The sequence below is a fragment of the Myotis davidii genome, unplaced genomic scaffold (assembly GCF_000327345.1).
Source record: "Myotis davidii unplaced genomic scaffold, ASM32734v1 scaffold361, whole genome shotgun sequence".
In the NCBI taxonomy this organism is placed as follows: domain Eukaryota; kingdom Metazoa; phylum Chordata; class Mammalia; order Chiroptera; family Vespertilionidae; genus Myotis; species Myotis davidii.
Genome location: NW_006291011.1, coordinates 448,623 through 466,202, shown reverse-complemented (window position 1 = coordinate 466,202; position 17,580 = coordinate 448,623). Strand labels below are relative to the sequence as shown.

The window sequence follows — 17,580 nt, the reverse complement described above, 5'->3', positions numbered from 1 at the left end:
CTCCCTTTGCCCTGCCCCCCAGCTCTTAGCTCCCCCCTGGGTTTCCGATCACTATCAGTGGCAGGGGGCTTCTTCCTGCTTTCCCTTTCTCCTCCCTGCATTGTGCCTACATATGCAAATTAACCGCCATCTTGTTGGTAGTTAACTGCCAATCTTAGTTGGCAGTTAACTTGCATATAGCCCTGATTAGCCAATGAAAAGGGTATCATCGTACGCCAATTACCATTTTTCTCTTTTATTAGTGTAGATAAGTCCCTATCAGTGATGGACAATGGAGAAGTCTGGGGGGAATAATATAACACTATGTTGTAAAGAATAGACCTTTCGTGATTATTTTCTGATATGAGCTAAAGAGTTTCCTATTAGAGGACTTTCATCCAGATTTATGCTCTAGCATAATTTTTATGTTAATACACGATAGGCATTTTGGTTAGCTAAAGAAAATGGTGTTAAACTCAACTCAGAAAGTAGAATATTAAACTGCATAATAGTTTTGGGTCTTGCAGAAAGTAAATGTTCACCTCCCTTCAAAGAAAAGGAGCTATAACTTTTAGAACCCTTATACATGAACTACATCTAAGAGCACCTTCTCTGTTCTTCCATATGTTCACAGATCCCTTCTACATATGGTAAAAAGGGGTCACAAAGAAAGAAGTGACGCTAGGATTTATCTAACTCTGCACTTTTATTTTACACACAAGCAAATTGAAGTGCTTAATCACAATCGATTGTCCCTGTTAGTAGATGGCAGAACCAGAAGTGGGATTCATGTCCAGTATTCTAGTCTAGGGTTCCTTCTTCTATGTCATCAGATTCCCACAGGTTCTCCTTTTCCTGGGAAACACCCATTCTGCCATTTTTATTTGTTCTATAACTTCAGCTGAGACATTGCATACTGACACGTCTTCTGGCTAATGATTCTTGAATGCTGTGGTATCTTTGAATGTGATATGTATATCCTAGTTTAGAATGTAAGCAGTCAGGGCAGGGTTGCTTGGATTTCTCTATAATTGGCTTCCAAAATAATACGTGCAGACCATTTTGCCAGTGCATGCCAGAAGTGAATATGTTGATCGCATCTTTGGTTGATGATTATGGTCTTCTGCTGCTGTTATACTAATACTTTTCCCATCTCCAACTGGCTTTCGTTTTGCAGCTTTGAGCAGTAATTCAGTCCCCTACGCCTCCCTGATTGGCTCTGTGTCCTCCCTCTCTAGCCAAACCACCACTCAGTCCATATATGATAATAACTCTCTCCCACGATTCGCTCGAAAAGGTCTAAACATCTTTGTCTCTGTTGTTTTCTCTGTTAAAGCACTGTAATGGATGTTCACATTATTCCATTTCCATTTCCAGACAAGCCTACAGTCTTGTGCCTTTGCATCTCCATTCTTGCCACTGGGGGTGCCTCATCTGGATAAGATCACTTTAATTGCGAGACCACTGTCACCCACCCCTGCCTTCCACAGAACGTAAATTAGTTCAATGCTATCATCTATATGGGAAAGTTCCAGAAATGGGCTCCAACATTTTGGTCCAAATGTATAATTATATCAGCAACAAATTCTACTTCTGAACCGACTCATTTTTATTGAGTCTGCTATTAAGATTTTAACTAACTGGAAGCAGCCCTTCGTGGCCAAACAGGCTACCACACCAAAATTTAGAACACTGTGCTGCAATGATAATCTAGAACAGTGATGGCGAACCTTTTGATCTCGGCATGTCAGCATTTTGAAAAACCCTAACTTAACTCTGGTGCTGTGTTACATATAGAAAGTTTTGATATTTGCAACCATAGTAAAACAAAGACTTACATTTTTGATATTTATTTTATATATTTAAATGCCATTTAACAAAGAAAAATCAACCAAAAAAATGAGTTCGCGTGTCACCTCTGACCCGCGTGTCATAGGTTCGCCATCACTGGACTAGAAGAATCAAAGTAGTTCTTTGTTTAACTTGCTGTAACTATTGATAATTTGGCATTTGCGATAAAGGAACTTACTGGGTGACTTTCAATAATGGCATAATTTCTAAAATGCCCGTGAAGTAATCGCATGTCATGTTGACTTAATGGTCACCGTCCCACAGGCTAACACCCTCCAATGAGTCCCAGGGACAGCCGACTGTCAACATGACTTCCAGCTTGAGCCCCTCTCTCTCTCTCTGTCTGCTTCCGAGGCTCCCCTGGGGGCATGCTCGTTCAGGTGTTTCTAGCCAGTTGGAATGTGTATCGATAAGACATGAGTTAGCAGGTTCTTTCTCATGTTACTCTTAAAAAATGAATCCAAAAGAAATACAATGCAAATCATATGAAAAGGTCAGAAAACATTGGAAAGACACAGGAATCGTCAAAATTAGCAGTGGATTGTTTTGAACTGAATCCGTGGAACTGATATTCTTCAGCTGGCAGACTGAACTATGCTGGGCCTGCCACCACCCCTACCACCCCCACCCCGTCAGGACTTTCTTTTTTCACCTTTTCCCCTCCTTGTTCTTTCACTAGATTCATTTCGCATGAGTGGACAAAGATGTTTACACCTGGGGTAGATTGTAGGTTTACTGGGGGTCGAATAATGGAACATAGGTAGTAAAATACCACAAAGCCTAGTGTGGGCCATTTGTAAATGCCCAGGAGAAGGTCACAACCCCAGCTTCTACAATCTGCTGCTAGTGGAAACATTTTTGCACCTTAGTTTGGTGTCTGATTTTGTCATCAGTGATTATCATCTACGAGCTGTGGTGCATGCTATTCTTTGCGCCCATGTTTGCATGTGAATGTCAGTCACCTACAGATTTGTGAAGTATTAAAGCGATCTTCATCGAGTCACAATGTATAAGTGAATCCTGTAAAAAGTTGCTGCATTTTTATTAATCCCTTTTAAAAAGTATACCAGGCTATACATTTCATTTTTTCTTTTTTTTACAAACTCGTTCTATTTTGTTTTATTTACACCATCATTTCCTTTGCAGGTTCAGATGATTCCGGTTACCCTGGTAACCTTCATTCGTCAAGTTAGTTTTCCTTGATTATGCATAAGTCACTTTATGTTTCCTATCAAGCTACTCCTTTTTCCCTTTAGGCCTTCTCAGTGTCCGTTTTCTTAGTTCACTTTACACCATTTAATTCCACACAATTTCCATTTCACACAGTGCAGGGGAAGGAGTTTGACATGACCTAATAGTCATTACTCAAAGCAGAAGTTGACATCAAGCCTGACTGTCAGTTTTCTCCACTAGCTAACCGCATCGGTTCATAGCACAGTAATGCTTTCTTCTACACCAGGAGTGTTAATATGGGGATGGACTGTGCTGGGTGACTTTTCATTTGGCTACAAAATTCATTCTTCCCGAGCATGTCCTGCTTTGAGTAACCAAACTATCTGCCTGCTTCCTCACATAAGACATCCTTACTACTCACACATTTTTCAGGCCATTTCTAACTATAGCATTTTCTATATTTTGGAATTATTAGCATCACTTCTATTGGTTTTCAAATGTGTTTCTTCTTTCCTTTCCCTAGGTATGGCTAGTCACCCTCCAATACCTATCTTGGAACTTGCAGATCATATTGAAAGGTTGAAAGCAAATGACAACCTGAAGTTTTCCCAGGAATATGAGGTAAGTCGGTGTGTCGATACTTGGACAGTAATCTCTTCTTTGGAACCATATTCTTGAGAATTAACTTTATCAGTGCCTTTTCTTTTCAATGTGACTCATAATCTGACCTAAAAGTTTGTAACAAGTAGCCAACCTGAAAGTGTCTGTACAATCCATACAGTGTTTATACTTTTAAAGGACGTTTAATATGTTACGTGTGTTCAGTGTTACTTGGTGAAGTTGATTTATCTTTTCTGGTCTTACATTCATGGAATGTATTGAATTAATAAGCTTCCCAGTGTACCAAATGAGGGCCAAATACACTGATTCCTGGTGATAATCCTCACTGAGAAAGAGAGACTACAGGGAGTAGTAGCTTTCTCAGGACTCATAATTGTGCATGGCCTGAAAACGCTGTAACGATGGACTCATAATTGTGCATGATTTTATCCCCTTCCGTCTAGAATAGTACTGTTTTAACATTAAGATAGTCACGTGTTCTCAGAAAATTGCCTGTTTTGAAGTAATGGTGAACTGAATGGTCTCTTAAAATTTCAGAATTTGCAAAAGTCCTTTGTGAAAGTGAATGAAAAGTGTGTGTGTGTGTGGGGGGGGGGATATTGGGCGTTTGTCAAGCAGAAAATTGTAAAACTGGGTATTTCTTGTATTCCCAAAGAACAGGGACCCATATTAAAGCCAATTCATGAGTTATGGATAGCCGAACATTATTCTTTTAGGCCCGATTTAACTTAGCATAAGATTGCCATGTACAACTAGAATCTTGCAGCTGTGCCACACAACAAAAGGTTGTTGAGTGCCTGAGCAGCCCAAGTTCTACCCGAGAGTTTCTGCTGATGACTTAGCATCTTGAAACACATCTCTGTTACCTCCCCCGGTTTCTGTTGCATTAACCTTAAGTGAGGATGTTGGACAAGATGATCTGTCCTTCCCTTCCAACTCTAACAATCTGTCCTCTCACATGTGGTGAGAAACTAACAGGAGCCCCAGCCTCATGTGGCAAGAGGGTTATTAACATAGGAAGAAGCTCTGTGTAAGAGAATGAGGAGTAGTGAGGCCTGTGGCAATCTGGATATTTGCATGAACTTTCTAAAGTCATCAACTCTTTCACTTTTGAGTCTTTTAAATTACTGTACTGGCTAAGCAAAACATAACTGTAGCTAGCCCCTTGCACTTCCACACTAGAGAGCTGGATAGCCTTTTATTCAATTAGACTACTCCAACATCTTTGTCAAATATATGACAGAACACAAAAGGAATTTTGTCCGATTTTTTGTTTGTTCGTTTTGTTTGAGTTGTTTAATGTTTATTTGTTTTGGGGTAGTTTTTGTTTGTTTGTTTGTGCTCATTGTTTAAATCATATTTTTTTTTTAATTCTGTTCCAAGTATTCAGGAGAACATTTTCAATTTTGTGGAACTCACCTTGGATTATGAAATGTCTTATTTTACCAAATGGTCCCCTTATTTTTCCCTTGTTCTTCCTCTCAGCCATAATGGCTCTTTTAAACTTAATGCAGTATTCTTTAAAGCAGTTTCTGTAGATTTTGATTAAGGCTTCAAATTGAGTTTAACGCAAAAAAAAAAAAAAAATGAAGAAGACATATGAGGAATGCCACCAGGGGCAGCATATAAACTTAGTCAAGTATCAGTTTTCACCAACCAGAAGTCTTTCTCCTCTGCAACCTGCTCTTTATCATTATCAGGATTCTTCTCATTGCTTTGCTATGTGATTTTCTCCATGGTTCCCCTGTAATACTTTATTCGCAATTATGAGTATCATAATGAGCCATAAAAATTAAAATTTAATAGCTTACCCCGTTAATAAGCCACTAATTCGCTCTCAATATCACTTTAAAACTATTGCCCTAACAGGTTTTGCTCAGTGGATAGAGCGTCGGCCTGCGGACTGAAAAGTCCCAGGTTCGATTCTGGTCAAGGGCATGTACCTTGGTTGCAGGTACATCCCCAGTGGGAGGTGTGCAGGAGGCAGCTGATCGATCTTTCTCTCTCATTGATGTTTCTAACTCTCTATCCCTCTCCCTTCCTCTCTGCAAAAAAAATCAATAAAATATACATTTTTAAAAACAAACAAACAGAAAACTATTGACAATATTTGCATCACTCAAGCAATTTCAGTTGTGTGCACTGACTACAATCACTGGTCTTTACATTGAAATTCTCCAGAAATGCTACATGTAAATATCCTGTAATGATACTCATTTAGCCATTAGATCAGAAGTGCTCCTTGAAAGTAGTTATGAGAACCGCATGCTGGCAATGCTCCCGTTAAAAACTCCCCCAGTAGCCATTGCCATGATAGCTTACACTGACTCTACCCTTTGTCATGACCATGATCTGTGATTAAAGCTCCCTGGGCATGAATTGAGTCTACTGTGCTTTAACAGCCATGAAGGAGATACTTAAGTGTTGTGTTCATCTGGGATAATAGGATAAAAGCCTCTGCATAATATTTTAGGTCACAGAGCAATACTTTGAAAAAAAGTTACATATTATTACCCAAATAAGTATGAATGCATTTCTTTACTGATTTTCAATGAAGAAACTGAAGGAAAGACAAGTCACATTACTTTCAAACATCTCATTATTTTGTCAGAATCACTATAGATTAATGTTTACTCTGACCTGTCAAGGTGCATGAAGCTAGATTTGTTACCCTAAGACTAAAACAGATTAAAGGTACGAAAGCTGTTAGCACTGATCTGAGGTCAGAATAGGAGGAAGTGGGTTGAAATGGTAGAACACCATCATTAGATCATGTGAGAGAATTGCTTTCCTGTCGAGAACACTGGCTCAGACTTTGGATACAACAACAGCTGGAAGAAGGGACCTGAGACATTAGTATAACTGCATCTTGAAGGTCTTTACGAATACTTTGGGCTTTCATTTTGTGATATGAGACTGCAAATTCTACTGGTATTTAAGCAGCCAGAATTTGAGGATGGCATATTGAATGCAGGGAATAAAGTCCTCCTTAAAGTTGGTGTCCCTGTCAAAGTCAATGCTTTAGGTGGTGAATTTTCAGACTTATTCAGAATACTATGTATAGGTCTTGCTAAACAAAGTCTTTGCTAATGCCCATGGACATCTGGAAACCTAATTAAAACTGATTTCTGTTCCCAGTGCTGGAAATGCTCGTTCAGTAGGTCAGCTGTGGTAGCCAGGAACATCCATTTTATTTATTTTTCCCCACTTTTATTGAAACATAATTGACATATAAAATTGTATTCGTTTAGGATATACAACATAATGATTAGTCGTATGTATATATTGCAAAATGATTAGTACAGTAAATTTAATATACATCAGTTTACATCATTACCTTTTTTTTTCTTGTGATGAGAACTGTTAAAATCTCTCTCAGCAATTTCACATATACAATATAGTATTGTTAACTCTTTTCATCATAGCGCCCATTACATCCCAGGACTTAATTTATCTTGTAAAAGGAATTTCATATGTTTGACCACCTTTACCCATGTCCCACACCTCTAACCACCTACTTCTAGCAAATACCCTTCTGTTTTCTGTTTCTGTGAGTTCAGTTTTTTGTGATTTTCTACATTGCACATGTATGTGAGGTCATACAATATTTATCTTTCTTTGTCTGGATTATTATATTTAGCATAATGTCCACATAGTCCATTCATATGTGTGTAAGTGGCAGAATTTCCTACTGTTTATGACTGAATAATTTCATTGTATATATACCATACTGTTTTGATCCATTCATCCAACAATACACGTTAGGTTGTTTCTATGTCTAAGCTACTATAAATAATGCTGTAGTAGGCATGGAGGTAGAATATCTTTTCAAGATAGTGATGCTGTTTTCTTTGGTTATATACCCAGAAGCAGATTACTAAATCATACAGTACCTCCATTTTTATTTTTAGAGAAACATCTATACTATTTTTCATAAGTACAGAACCAATTTATATTCCCACCAACAGTGCTCAAGGGTTTCCTGTTCTTCACATCCTTGCCAGTTCTTATTTCTTGTCTTTTTGATGGCAGCCTGTCTAACTGGTGTGCTATCTCATTGTGCTTTTGATTTGCCTTTCCCAGATATTAGTGATGTTGAGCATCTTTCCTTGGACCTGTTGGCCATTTGTGTGCCTTCTTTGGAAAAATGTCTATTCAATTCCTATGCCCATTTTTAAATCAAATTGTTTGGTTATTTGCTATTGAGTTGTATGAATTCGTTATATATTTTGGTTAGTAACTCCTTATTAGATATACAGTTTGGAACTAACTTCTCACTGGGAATATCCATTTTGAAAAAGTACTTCAGGTAACTTTGGTGTAGGTAATCTGAGGACTTCAGTTTAAGAACCATCATTGGTTTAGGATAATGTATTAAAGAACATGACCCTCCAATCTTGATTTCACCATTTACTGATAAGCCAGTATGTGAGATTCATTTGATAGGCATCACAGTTAGCATTGTCATTATTAACACTATATACATAAATCCTATTTATATTAGATTGGTTGTAAGTAACTGCAGTCCATAATTTGCATTAGGGAGAACAAAAGGGAGTTCATTTTAATTATAAATTACTTATTATAAATTTATTTCTAATATGGCCAACAGTATAAGAGTGCTTTAAGAACTGTTATCAGGACCTAGAAGACTGTTGAGATTTCTGCTCATCATCTCTGGAACTCTCACCTTTGTGTTTCTCTGGGCTAGCTTCATTTTTCCTCCTGTTTCTTGCTTCTCTCATCCGCACATATAAAATATGGTTCACATAATTCTTTTATTCACATAGAGGCCCCCCTTCAAAAAAAAAAAAGACAAAATTTTTTCTTGCCAGTCGAATTCCAAACGCCTGAGAACAAACTCTGAATTCCAACTCACTCATTTGTTGTGGACACACACATTAGGACACCCCTCCTGACAGCGCTCCCATCTAGATCTGGCCCCTTCCTTGGATTGGAGAGAGGCTCTGCACTGGAAGGACGAACTGACAGTGATCCACATATTACCACAGAAAAGCACTATGCTAAGTGTGGAAGGGATATAGCAGTTATAAGAAACATGTTCTTCCAGGATGTCTAGTAGGCCAAAATAGACCATAAAAAATAAGATGAAGGAAAACAAGGAGCTAGTCCTAAATACTAATGGAATCTTGCTGGGCATTAGTAAAGGTCAGAGAGTGATGAAGAACTGGGGAAGGTATTGAAGAAAAAGTGGTACCATTCATGGAACTAGGAAGAAAAGGAGTGAGGAGCATTTTGTCAAGGGAAGGGACAAAGGTAAGTAGGAAAAGAAATCTGTGTTACTTTCCTCTTCAGAGTACAAACTACGGACCAAAAGCATTGGTATCTCCTGAGAGGTTGCTGGGAATGCAGAATTCAGGGCACTGTCCCATACCTACCGAATGTGTGTCTGCATTGTAACAAGACACCCTGCTAAGTAGGCTTGTGATGACAGAGCAAATTGTTTATGGTGGGAAGTTGGGTGAAATGAATTTGGACAAGAAAGGCCAATAATTGTAATGAGCTTTCAGTGCCAGACTCACCAGTGTGGGAGAGGGTGAGAGACAGTGTTAGATAAGATATGGGATTTATACCCAGACAGATTGTATTTTGAGGTGAACACAGTGTCTGGTGTAGGCTCACATAGTTTTATATTCCTATGAATGTGTCTCATGCATAATGTGTGTTGCTATGAGAATTAGAGAATATGGAATATGTGTGCATATGTGTATAAATTCCAGGAAACACATGTGTGTGTGTGTATGATTTATACATCTATATGTATGTATATACATATGTTAAGGGGCTCAATAAATTGTAGCTAAAAGTTTAAACTATTTTTATATAGTATGCCAAAGAAAGATTTTTGTAGAGAGAGAATTATACTAAGTTATTAATAAAGTATCATGTAGTCTTAATAAATTAATAAAGTATTTATTAAGTTCCTACAATAGCTATCCTCAAGTAATTTACCCTTTCATTGAACAAAGCATTTCAATGAAAAATTTGCAATAAAATCAATCCTATGATAAAAGGTTTTCCAGAGCATGATGAAAATACAGAGCATACTTACAAAGTGGTTTCTTAGGAAGGTAATTTGTCATTGATGTATATAATGGAAAGAGAGAAAGAGAGCCTGGGGAGAGGAAGAAGAATTAGGAGATTATAAAGCAGTTCTTAGTTTAGGAACACGCATGCCCAAATTACCTACAAGTGTGCAAACAGCACTGTTACAAGTAGAGATACACTGACTTCTGCACATCGGCACACCTGTTCTTTGTAACGCGAGTGAGACAGAAGCGACCTTCTCCCTCAGTTATGTGGATAAGTTCCTTATTTTCTAGATGTAGGGTTAACACACTGTTGACTGTATGGACTCACTCTACCCCACTGGTAAAGACCCTGACACAATGGTTGCCTAGTGGTCACTATCAAGAAAATTTACAGTTAGAGAACGTGTGAAACTAGCTCCCAGTTTGTTTTTCAAGGTACAGTTTCCCATGGAAATAGTCCCTTCGATCACATCATCTATTTCAGGTACATTATTAGATTTCATACATTTTGTGAGGTAGGTGGAGAAAATAACTCCGTTTTCAAACAGTACCAAGAGCAAATTTTCTTCCAGATTCCTAATGGCTGACTTACAGATTACCCTTTAAACACAGTCCATCCTGCCATGACATTGCAGTCATGAATACTTGTCAAACATCTGGCTTCAAATTTGTTATGAACTCTTTTAGTAGTAGTATCTCAAACAGGCATAGTATAGCTACTCTGAAGAGCAGTCTTTTCTGTGGTGATCGGAGAGGGGCAAGAGACTGGCTCACAGAAAGCTGGACGTATGCTGTTCTCATCACAAAGTCCAGTCCCAACATCTTTGCTGCCATCGTGGAGTTGTGTGATATTTGATCTCAGCGCTCACATGCCCTCCACCAGTTAGCATCCGAATGTGCTGAGAGGTTCCTACTGCACTCACGGCAATGCTTTCACACCTCGTGCCTGTCAGGTGGTAAAGAGCTTCTTAACTGGAACTTTTCAGATACCGGAGTCCTGTCCTTCTCTTTTAATAACACCATGCATGTGGCACCTTTGTCTATTAAGCTAGGGTATTCACAACACTCTGGTGAGAGAGGTAAAGATATATTATTCGTGAATAATGAAATATATTGAGACAGTACCAAGACATATAGAGACATTTACAATTATTGCTTCGATCATATTTTTAAATGTTTAGAGTTGGAATAGACCTCAGGGCTGAATCATCACATCTTAGAGGTCAGGAACAAGAGGCTCAGAAAAGAGTGACTTGACCAGGGTGACTTACCTAGTGTGTGGTTGAACCAGGTCACAAATGTATTCCCTCTTGTCATTAGAAGAACAGTGTGCCTCAATTGACCTGCTCTAGAGACCTATATCTTTTACTGTTTATAGAGTCTAGAAACCTGGGTCTCCAACTAGAATAATATTTATATCAAAAGTTTCTGTGAAAATGTCATTCTTATCAATTTGCATGGCATGACTATCCCTTGGAACACCCAGTGGTTTTCCTATGACATGCTAAGAATGCATTTATTTTCTCCATAGACGTTTCTTCATTCCCAGTGGTAAACGTTGTATTTTCCCATAGAAGGCAAACAGTTGTCTGTCATCATAGCAATGACCACAAAGAAAACATTTCTATTTTCCCTAGGAAAAGACTCTTGGTGTATTTGACCATGTGCGCCAAAGTACATTCATACTCAGATAGCTTTTCATTGCTACATGTTTTGTAAACCTGCAAGCTTTCATAATGTAAAACCACTTGTCCTATCTGCTTTCAATTCATTTATAATTTATGTGTTAACTCATCAGGGTGACTATTCATTCACACATACACACCCCTACACACCCTTACCCTAACTTGTTTTGTGTGTTTGCCACATTTAAATCACTAGATTTTTCTTGGAAGTGGCTCCTCCATCTTCCTAAAGTAAGCAAGTGGAGGATGACAGAGATCTATTTTCATCTCTTATACAAAGTTGAAGAATACAATAGATGAGGGAAAAGCCTCCATTTTTTAATATCTTTGACATATGAGCCACAAAAGATAGAAAATTTTTTTAACTTTGAACAAATTATGGTGTTTTATATAATGGAATGAGAAAAATGAGTGAATTCATGAAATAAAAAAGTAGTAACAACCTTTTTATATCTGAGCTGTATAAACCAAATTGACTCCCTTAGGCGTGTACTGAACGGCTAAATTTACTATTCCAAAGTGGAGTCTCCTGATACTCTAGGATTGGGGATGTGGGTAGGGAGGTCATTACCCACTTCCTGAGGAACACAGCTTCAGATTGGGTCCAAGCCCACCTGCCACTCGGGGACATCTGCTCATTTAGCTAACAATGGCTCAGTGGCTAGGTACATGGACCTGGACTTACACTGTCTTAATTTGGCCACTGGCTCAAGCCGTGTGACCTTAAGCAAATCACTGAAGCTCTCTGTATTTTCATTTCTTCGCCTCTACAAAGGAAGCAATGATAGTGCTTGCCTCATAGGTAATTTAAAATAAATACATATAAAATTCTTAGCAGAGTCCATGATACAAATGCTCAGTTGTCTTAGTAACTATTATTTATTTCATCAAATAGATGCCATCAATTTTATAGAGATGGTTAAACTGCAAATATGTATATCTCTGAATCAGTGAAACCCTGGTATCTTCTCATCCCTGTCATTGGTCAAACCCCTAGGGCTTTGCTGAAATTACTAAAAAAGTTAGTAGTAATAACAAAAAATATAAGAAAAAAAAACTTTGCTAGTTTAAAACAATGCAATTAGCACTTACTCTGTTGCCCTTTCTCTGATTCTAATTATTTTCTGTGTTCAAATATCGCATCCCCCTGATCAGGTGTTATGCCGTCTCTGTTTGCCAGTGGCCACCTGGCAGCAAGCTCAGCACTGATGACTAAGCCAAGTGTGTGTCTGGATCGATTTCTAACTAAATTTACAGTTCACAGAAGCTCTTTGTTGTAATCACAATTCCTAGTACCAACACCAGAAGCAAACAGAACAAAGAGTGTCTTTTTGTAAAGAGAGCAGCTTTCCTTGGTCCACATGCCACCTGACTTATCAGCAGTGAAGCCTTATTTTCACGCCCTTTTCTCTGAGAAAATAGACTGTTATTATCTTTCAACAGTAAAGAAGTCAATACGTTTTAATGCAGATGCCTCCGATTTAACTCAAAGGCACCTACTGACTAATCTCCCAGTGTAGTTTTTATAGGCGAGATGGGCCCGCCACTTGGCAATTTGAGAAACTGCTTTCTTCGTAGCTAAAGACCAGCCTCATCAAGTACGATATGAAGGTGCAGAGGGCCCCTTCCCAGCTGCCTGGCATTCTGCATCTTGTCAACAAATCTAGTCGGACGCAAAGACACAGCAGCTCACCCTAGCATTGCATCCAAGAACAGGGTGTGTGTATCTGTGCTTATAGTCTTTTATTCTTTCTGAACTTGTGTAGTGATTACAGATCAAACTGCAACCAAATTCTTAATTTCCAAAGCTGATTTTTATTTGGACTTTTTAATGTTTGTTCTTGTATCTACTTTTCAACCTAAAAAATCCTCCTTCCTGGCATTAAATCCCATATATTTTATATGTGATGTGAGCCTTTTATTTTATTTTTTTTGTATTTTTTCTTCTTAGAGTTATCTGGCCCTGGAGGAATCTCGTATAACTTTGGTTTTCAGTTTCTCAGTCCTTGTTCTCATACGAGTTCATTATAACTAATTGGTCCTTGACCATCACTGAACATTGTCCAAATTGTCTTTCCACCTGTTCCCACGTGGAGTGCGAGGCTCCCAGGAGACAATCTTGAAGTGTCTCTAGTTCCAAATTAAGCTTTCAACTTCAAAGAGATGATAGTCAGAATTTAGAAAGTGACCACTTTTTGAGTTTTATTTTTATTTTCAAATGAAATTGGGATTTTTGGGGGGCCAGAGTGGTAAGTGTACATTGAGAGGGATGCAATAGCAGACCCCCAAGAGAGATCTGAAGTCAGGGAAAACAAGCCTTATATTTTGACTGGGCCAATTAGTAGCTGTGCTGCTTGACCCTGCACCAGTTACTTGCCCTTGAGTAGCTTTGGTTCTCTTATTAAAGTTGAAAATATTAGCACCTACTCATGAGCTTGTTATGAAGATGAATATAGATTTGGCACCTGGCCTCTTGCCTTTCTGTACAAAGTAAGCACACAGTAAATGCAAGTGGCCCTCAATGCTCTGAACTTGAATACTCATGACCTACCAGTTAGTCACTTAATAACACTTTTCTCACAAGTCATTTTATCTCCTAAAACATATCATCCTTCTTCATTTATCAGTCATCCAAACTCCATCTCCTGGAGATCCTTGAATTCATTCATTCTTCCTTTCTTCACCTCCCACTCCTCCCATTCTCTATTCCCTCTCCCCTCTCTCCCTTCTCCCTATTCCTTCCTTCCTTCCCCTCCCCCCTCCTCCTGCCAATTTTCAGAATGTTTCTTCATACCTTCTTCTTTGGTACAAAATTGCATAACCTTTTACTATCATGCTAATAATAATACCCAGCTTTTCTATAGGACTTCACAGTCTAGAGAAACCTTTGCAGGTCTGATACTGATAGCAAACATTTACATAGTTCTTATCTTGTGCCAGGTCCTCTTCACAGCACATTAAGTTTATTTCCTCCATCAGTCCTTCCAAGTAAATGCTGTTAGTATCCCCATGTTACAGAAGAGGCTACTGAACTGACCCACAGGCAAGTTAAGTAACTTGTCCAACTAGTCATACAGCTAGTAAGGGGCAGGCTAGGATATGACTCCCATGGCTTGGTGTCAGGGTCATGATATGACCTCAGTAGTGACTGCATTGGTCTTCTGACTTTGACCAACTCATTGGGAACATAAAATGGAGAGAAGAAGCAGAAGCAAATGTTTGAAGGATTGGGAAGTATAAAGACCCAGTCTTAACGCTCAGAAAACAGCTAGTATTGATTTGTTCAGGTCTCGGCACTTTAGACTATAGACTAGAGCCTACCTACTTGTGTAGTCCTGACAATTAAAAAAAGTTGAAGACACATGCTGGAATTCCACACATCACCAGTGGTGTTCCAACTTCATTTAAATAAGACTCATGATGAAAGAAGAACTCATTCACTACAATAAATGAAGCTTCGGAAATCTATTAAAATGATATAAAGTGACATTTACCCTTAAGATTTTGAAAGCATTTTTTTTATAAATGCAAAATCCTCTTTTAAGTTTCTGCACGTTAATGTCATATAAAAGAGGCTAAATGACTTAAGAAGATGGAGCCATTACTTCATAAGCAGAACTTTGCCATATTTCAAGATGGTAGGGGTGGGCAAACTCACTGCCTATTTATATTCATTTCCATTCGCTTCGGGGTTTATTGTTGTTTTTGCTTTAGCTCCAGCTTTTGTTTCTGTTAAAGTGAACAGTGTGTCAAGTGGCACATAGCGTCCTAAGCTGGACTGAGGAGACAGAAGGTTGGCATCGCACTGGTGATTTCACTGGGCAACCTTTAAAGATCCTCCCTCTGATTCTTTTTGTCTCATTATGATAAAGCATGATTAAAAGCAGATGTTGCAAAGGCGAGATTCCTTCTGATGCCAGGTATCCCTCTTTGCTTTCTCATTGTGGTGATGTCCCTTCCCCCACCCTTGGAAGGACTGCTCGAGGAACCCTCCAAGGTTTGATCTCCTCTATCAGTGTTGTATAACTTGGGAGTGCAGACAAGGCTGAAGTGATTGAGAAACCATAATTAGCACAGTTAATGAACAGTGAAATGCTGCCTCCCTCTGTATTAAGAGCAGTTAGGGCGCTGCATCAGCAAATGTAGGAGAACTTGGATCCTTTTCTCCTCACAGTAATGAACCGACCTCCTCCATCAGTGGAGACACGAGGAGAATAAACATTTTCAGTCTAAGCTTTGGAGTTGGTGGGTGTTGCCATGCAACTGGGCATTGATTTCCTTTTTTGTGCCTTTTCTATTACTTCCATATTGATCCTTTCTGTCACAGCTCAAGGATTCTTCCATTATCTTCAAAATAATTTAAAAATTTCCTAACGTTTCAGAGGTTTGACAAGTGACTCTAAAGTGTCTACTGTGGAGTTATATTTGAGGCTTCCTAAAGTCTTCCAATCTAGTGCATCCATGTTGTTTTAATGCAGAGAAGACATTTCCAAGGAGCTTTAGGGATGTGGACTCAGCCAGCTTCACATCTAACATTATGCAGCAGCTGATGTTTTCTAGGTAGGCCCCCTAAGTAAACGGACACTAATGAATAAGGAGGAAGGTTTTCTGAAATAAAACTGTAGTCATGTTATAGAACAGCGAAGGTGTCCTTTCTCTGTTGCTAGTGAGGGTTCTTGTGGCACCACTGGAATAAGGATTTTGGGAGGCCCTCATGGGAGAATGAGGTGAGTAGAAAACTTTATTTTCATGAAATGACATTCCTGGGTTTCCAAAGTCCCATTTCCCTTAGTCCAGTCATGGAAGAAGTATAGCTGGGGTTTCAGTAGAGGCAAAGCCAGTGTCCAGAGTTGCTTTCTGTGCTGGAATTGGGCCCAGTCCAGCATCAGGATGGCAGCAGTCCAGTTGTCCATCATATGTGGGGGTCCACATGGCTGTGGGCCACGTGGGTGAATACCGGAGAGTGCTCCTTGAGCAATCAGAGTCCCAAGAGCATAAGAGGAACCAGGAGAGTAAATTTCTTTGTTGAGGGGATTAAATATCCCAAATTGTGCACTCTCGCAGTGGCCACACTCATTCTGAGCAATGACCTTTTCCCAGTTGTGACTAATAGGCAGATACCTTCCAGACATTACCCCAACTTTACTGGGCATGTGCCTGTTCTACATGTCCAGTCCCCTCCCCCAGTGATCTGTGGGGAATAGATTGGTGGCTCCCTGGGGAGTGGAAAGCTTTAACTTCCTGGTGAGGCTGTGCAAATGACATGCCTGTAATATATAGCCTTCCCTTTGTTCCTTTCGTGTTATTCATAACTAGTTAATTACAACAGTATCACAGTAACACATTTTAAAGATAGGGTAACTGGAAAGACAGAAGTTTTGCTTTCTGTATGAGAACCCTCATAAACAGTACAAGGAATTTAGATAGTTATCAAGGATTGTGATAAGAGGTGATTTTTGATTATTGAAAGAACAAAATGGTTTAAGGCAAAAAATAAATTTGCATGGTATATTTTATATATTTTTCTTCACACTTATTATTGAGAAATAAAATATTTATTATAAAATTCACCATTTTAAAGTGTACAATTTAGTGGGTATATTTTATATTTGACTATTAAATGGGTATATTATAAAAAGTCAAGGAAACCACTAAGCTCCCCCCCCACACACACACTTTTTAGTGAAGATTTATCTTTCCTTTGTGGGCATTGTTTTTAAACACCTCGTGGAGGGAGCTGTTGGCACTATGGAGTTCTTTAAAAATGCTCAGTGTCAAAGGATGCTGGTTGCAGAACTCACTTTTTCTCCTCTGCCAGTGTCTGTAAAGAAGAGTGACGCGGAGTGTTCCCGTCTCAAGGCCAACTCTGGGGGGAGATGGCATCTTTCTGCAAAGCTAGAAATCTGCCAGCAAATTTCACAAAGAGTGGTAGTTTCCGTATTTGTCTCTCTATAGTTTTATCATAAAAATATTTGCATGAAAAGAACATCTTTGTTTCCTTAAGACTTCATCTGCTCTTGCTACTCATTTGCTCTTGAAAAGGGATATAATCTTTTTGTTTTTGATCTGTAATCATTCCCACAGCAACCAATTGTGATGCCACAGACCAAGGATTATAATTTTCGTTAGGGAATAAACAAATGAAGTCCATGAAACAAAGCTGCTCATTTCTTCCAAACCTCCTTGAGAACAATGGGAGACCAATTCTAAATATATTG

General features: G+C 38.8%; 1 protein-coding gene across 31 annotated transcripts in view; it reads left to right on the top strand.

Annotated features, from left to right (window-relative positions):
* Positions 1-17,580, top strand: part of PTPRD (protein tyrosine phosphatase, receptor type D) — an 833,389-nt gene that overhangs the window by 714,992 nt on the left and 100,817 nt on the right. For all 31 annotated transcript variants that reach the window (XM_015564215.1, XM_015564194.1, XM_015564191.1 and 28 more), the window contains one exon: positions 3,527-3,624. In XM_015564215.1, coding sequence (XP_015419701.1) covers positions 3,527-3,624 — 98 coding nt within the window. The remainder of the gene's footprint in view (positions 1-3,526; positions 3,625-17,580) is intronic.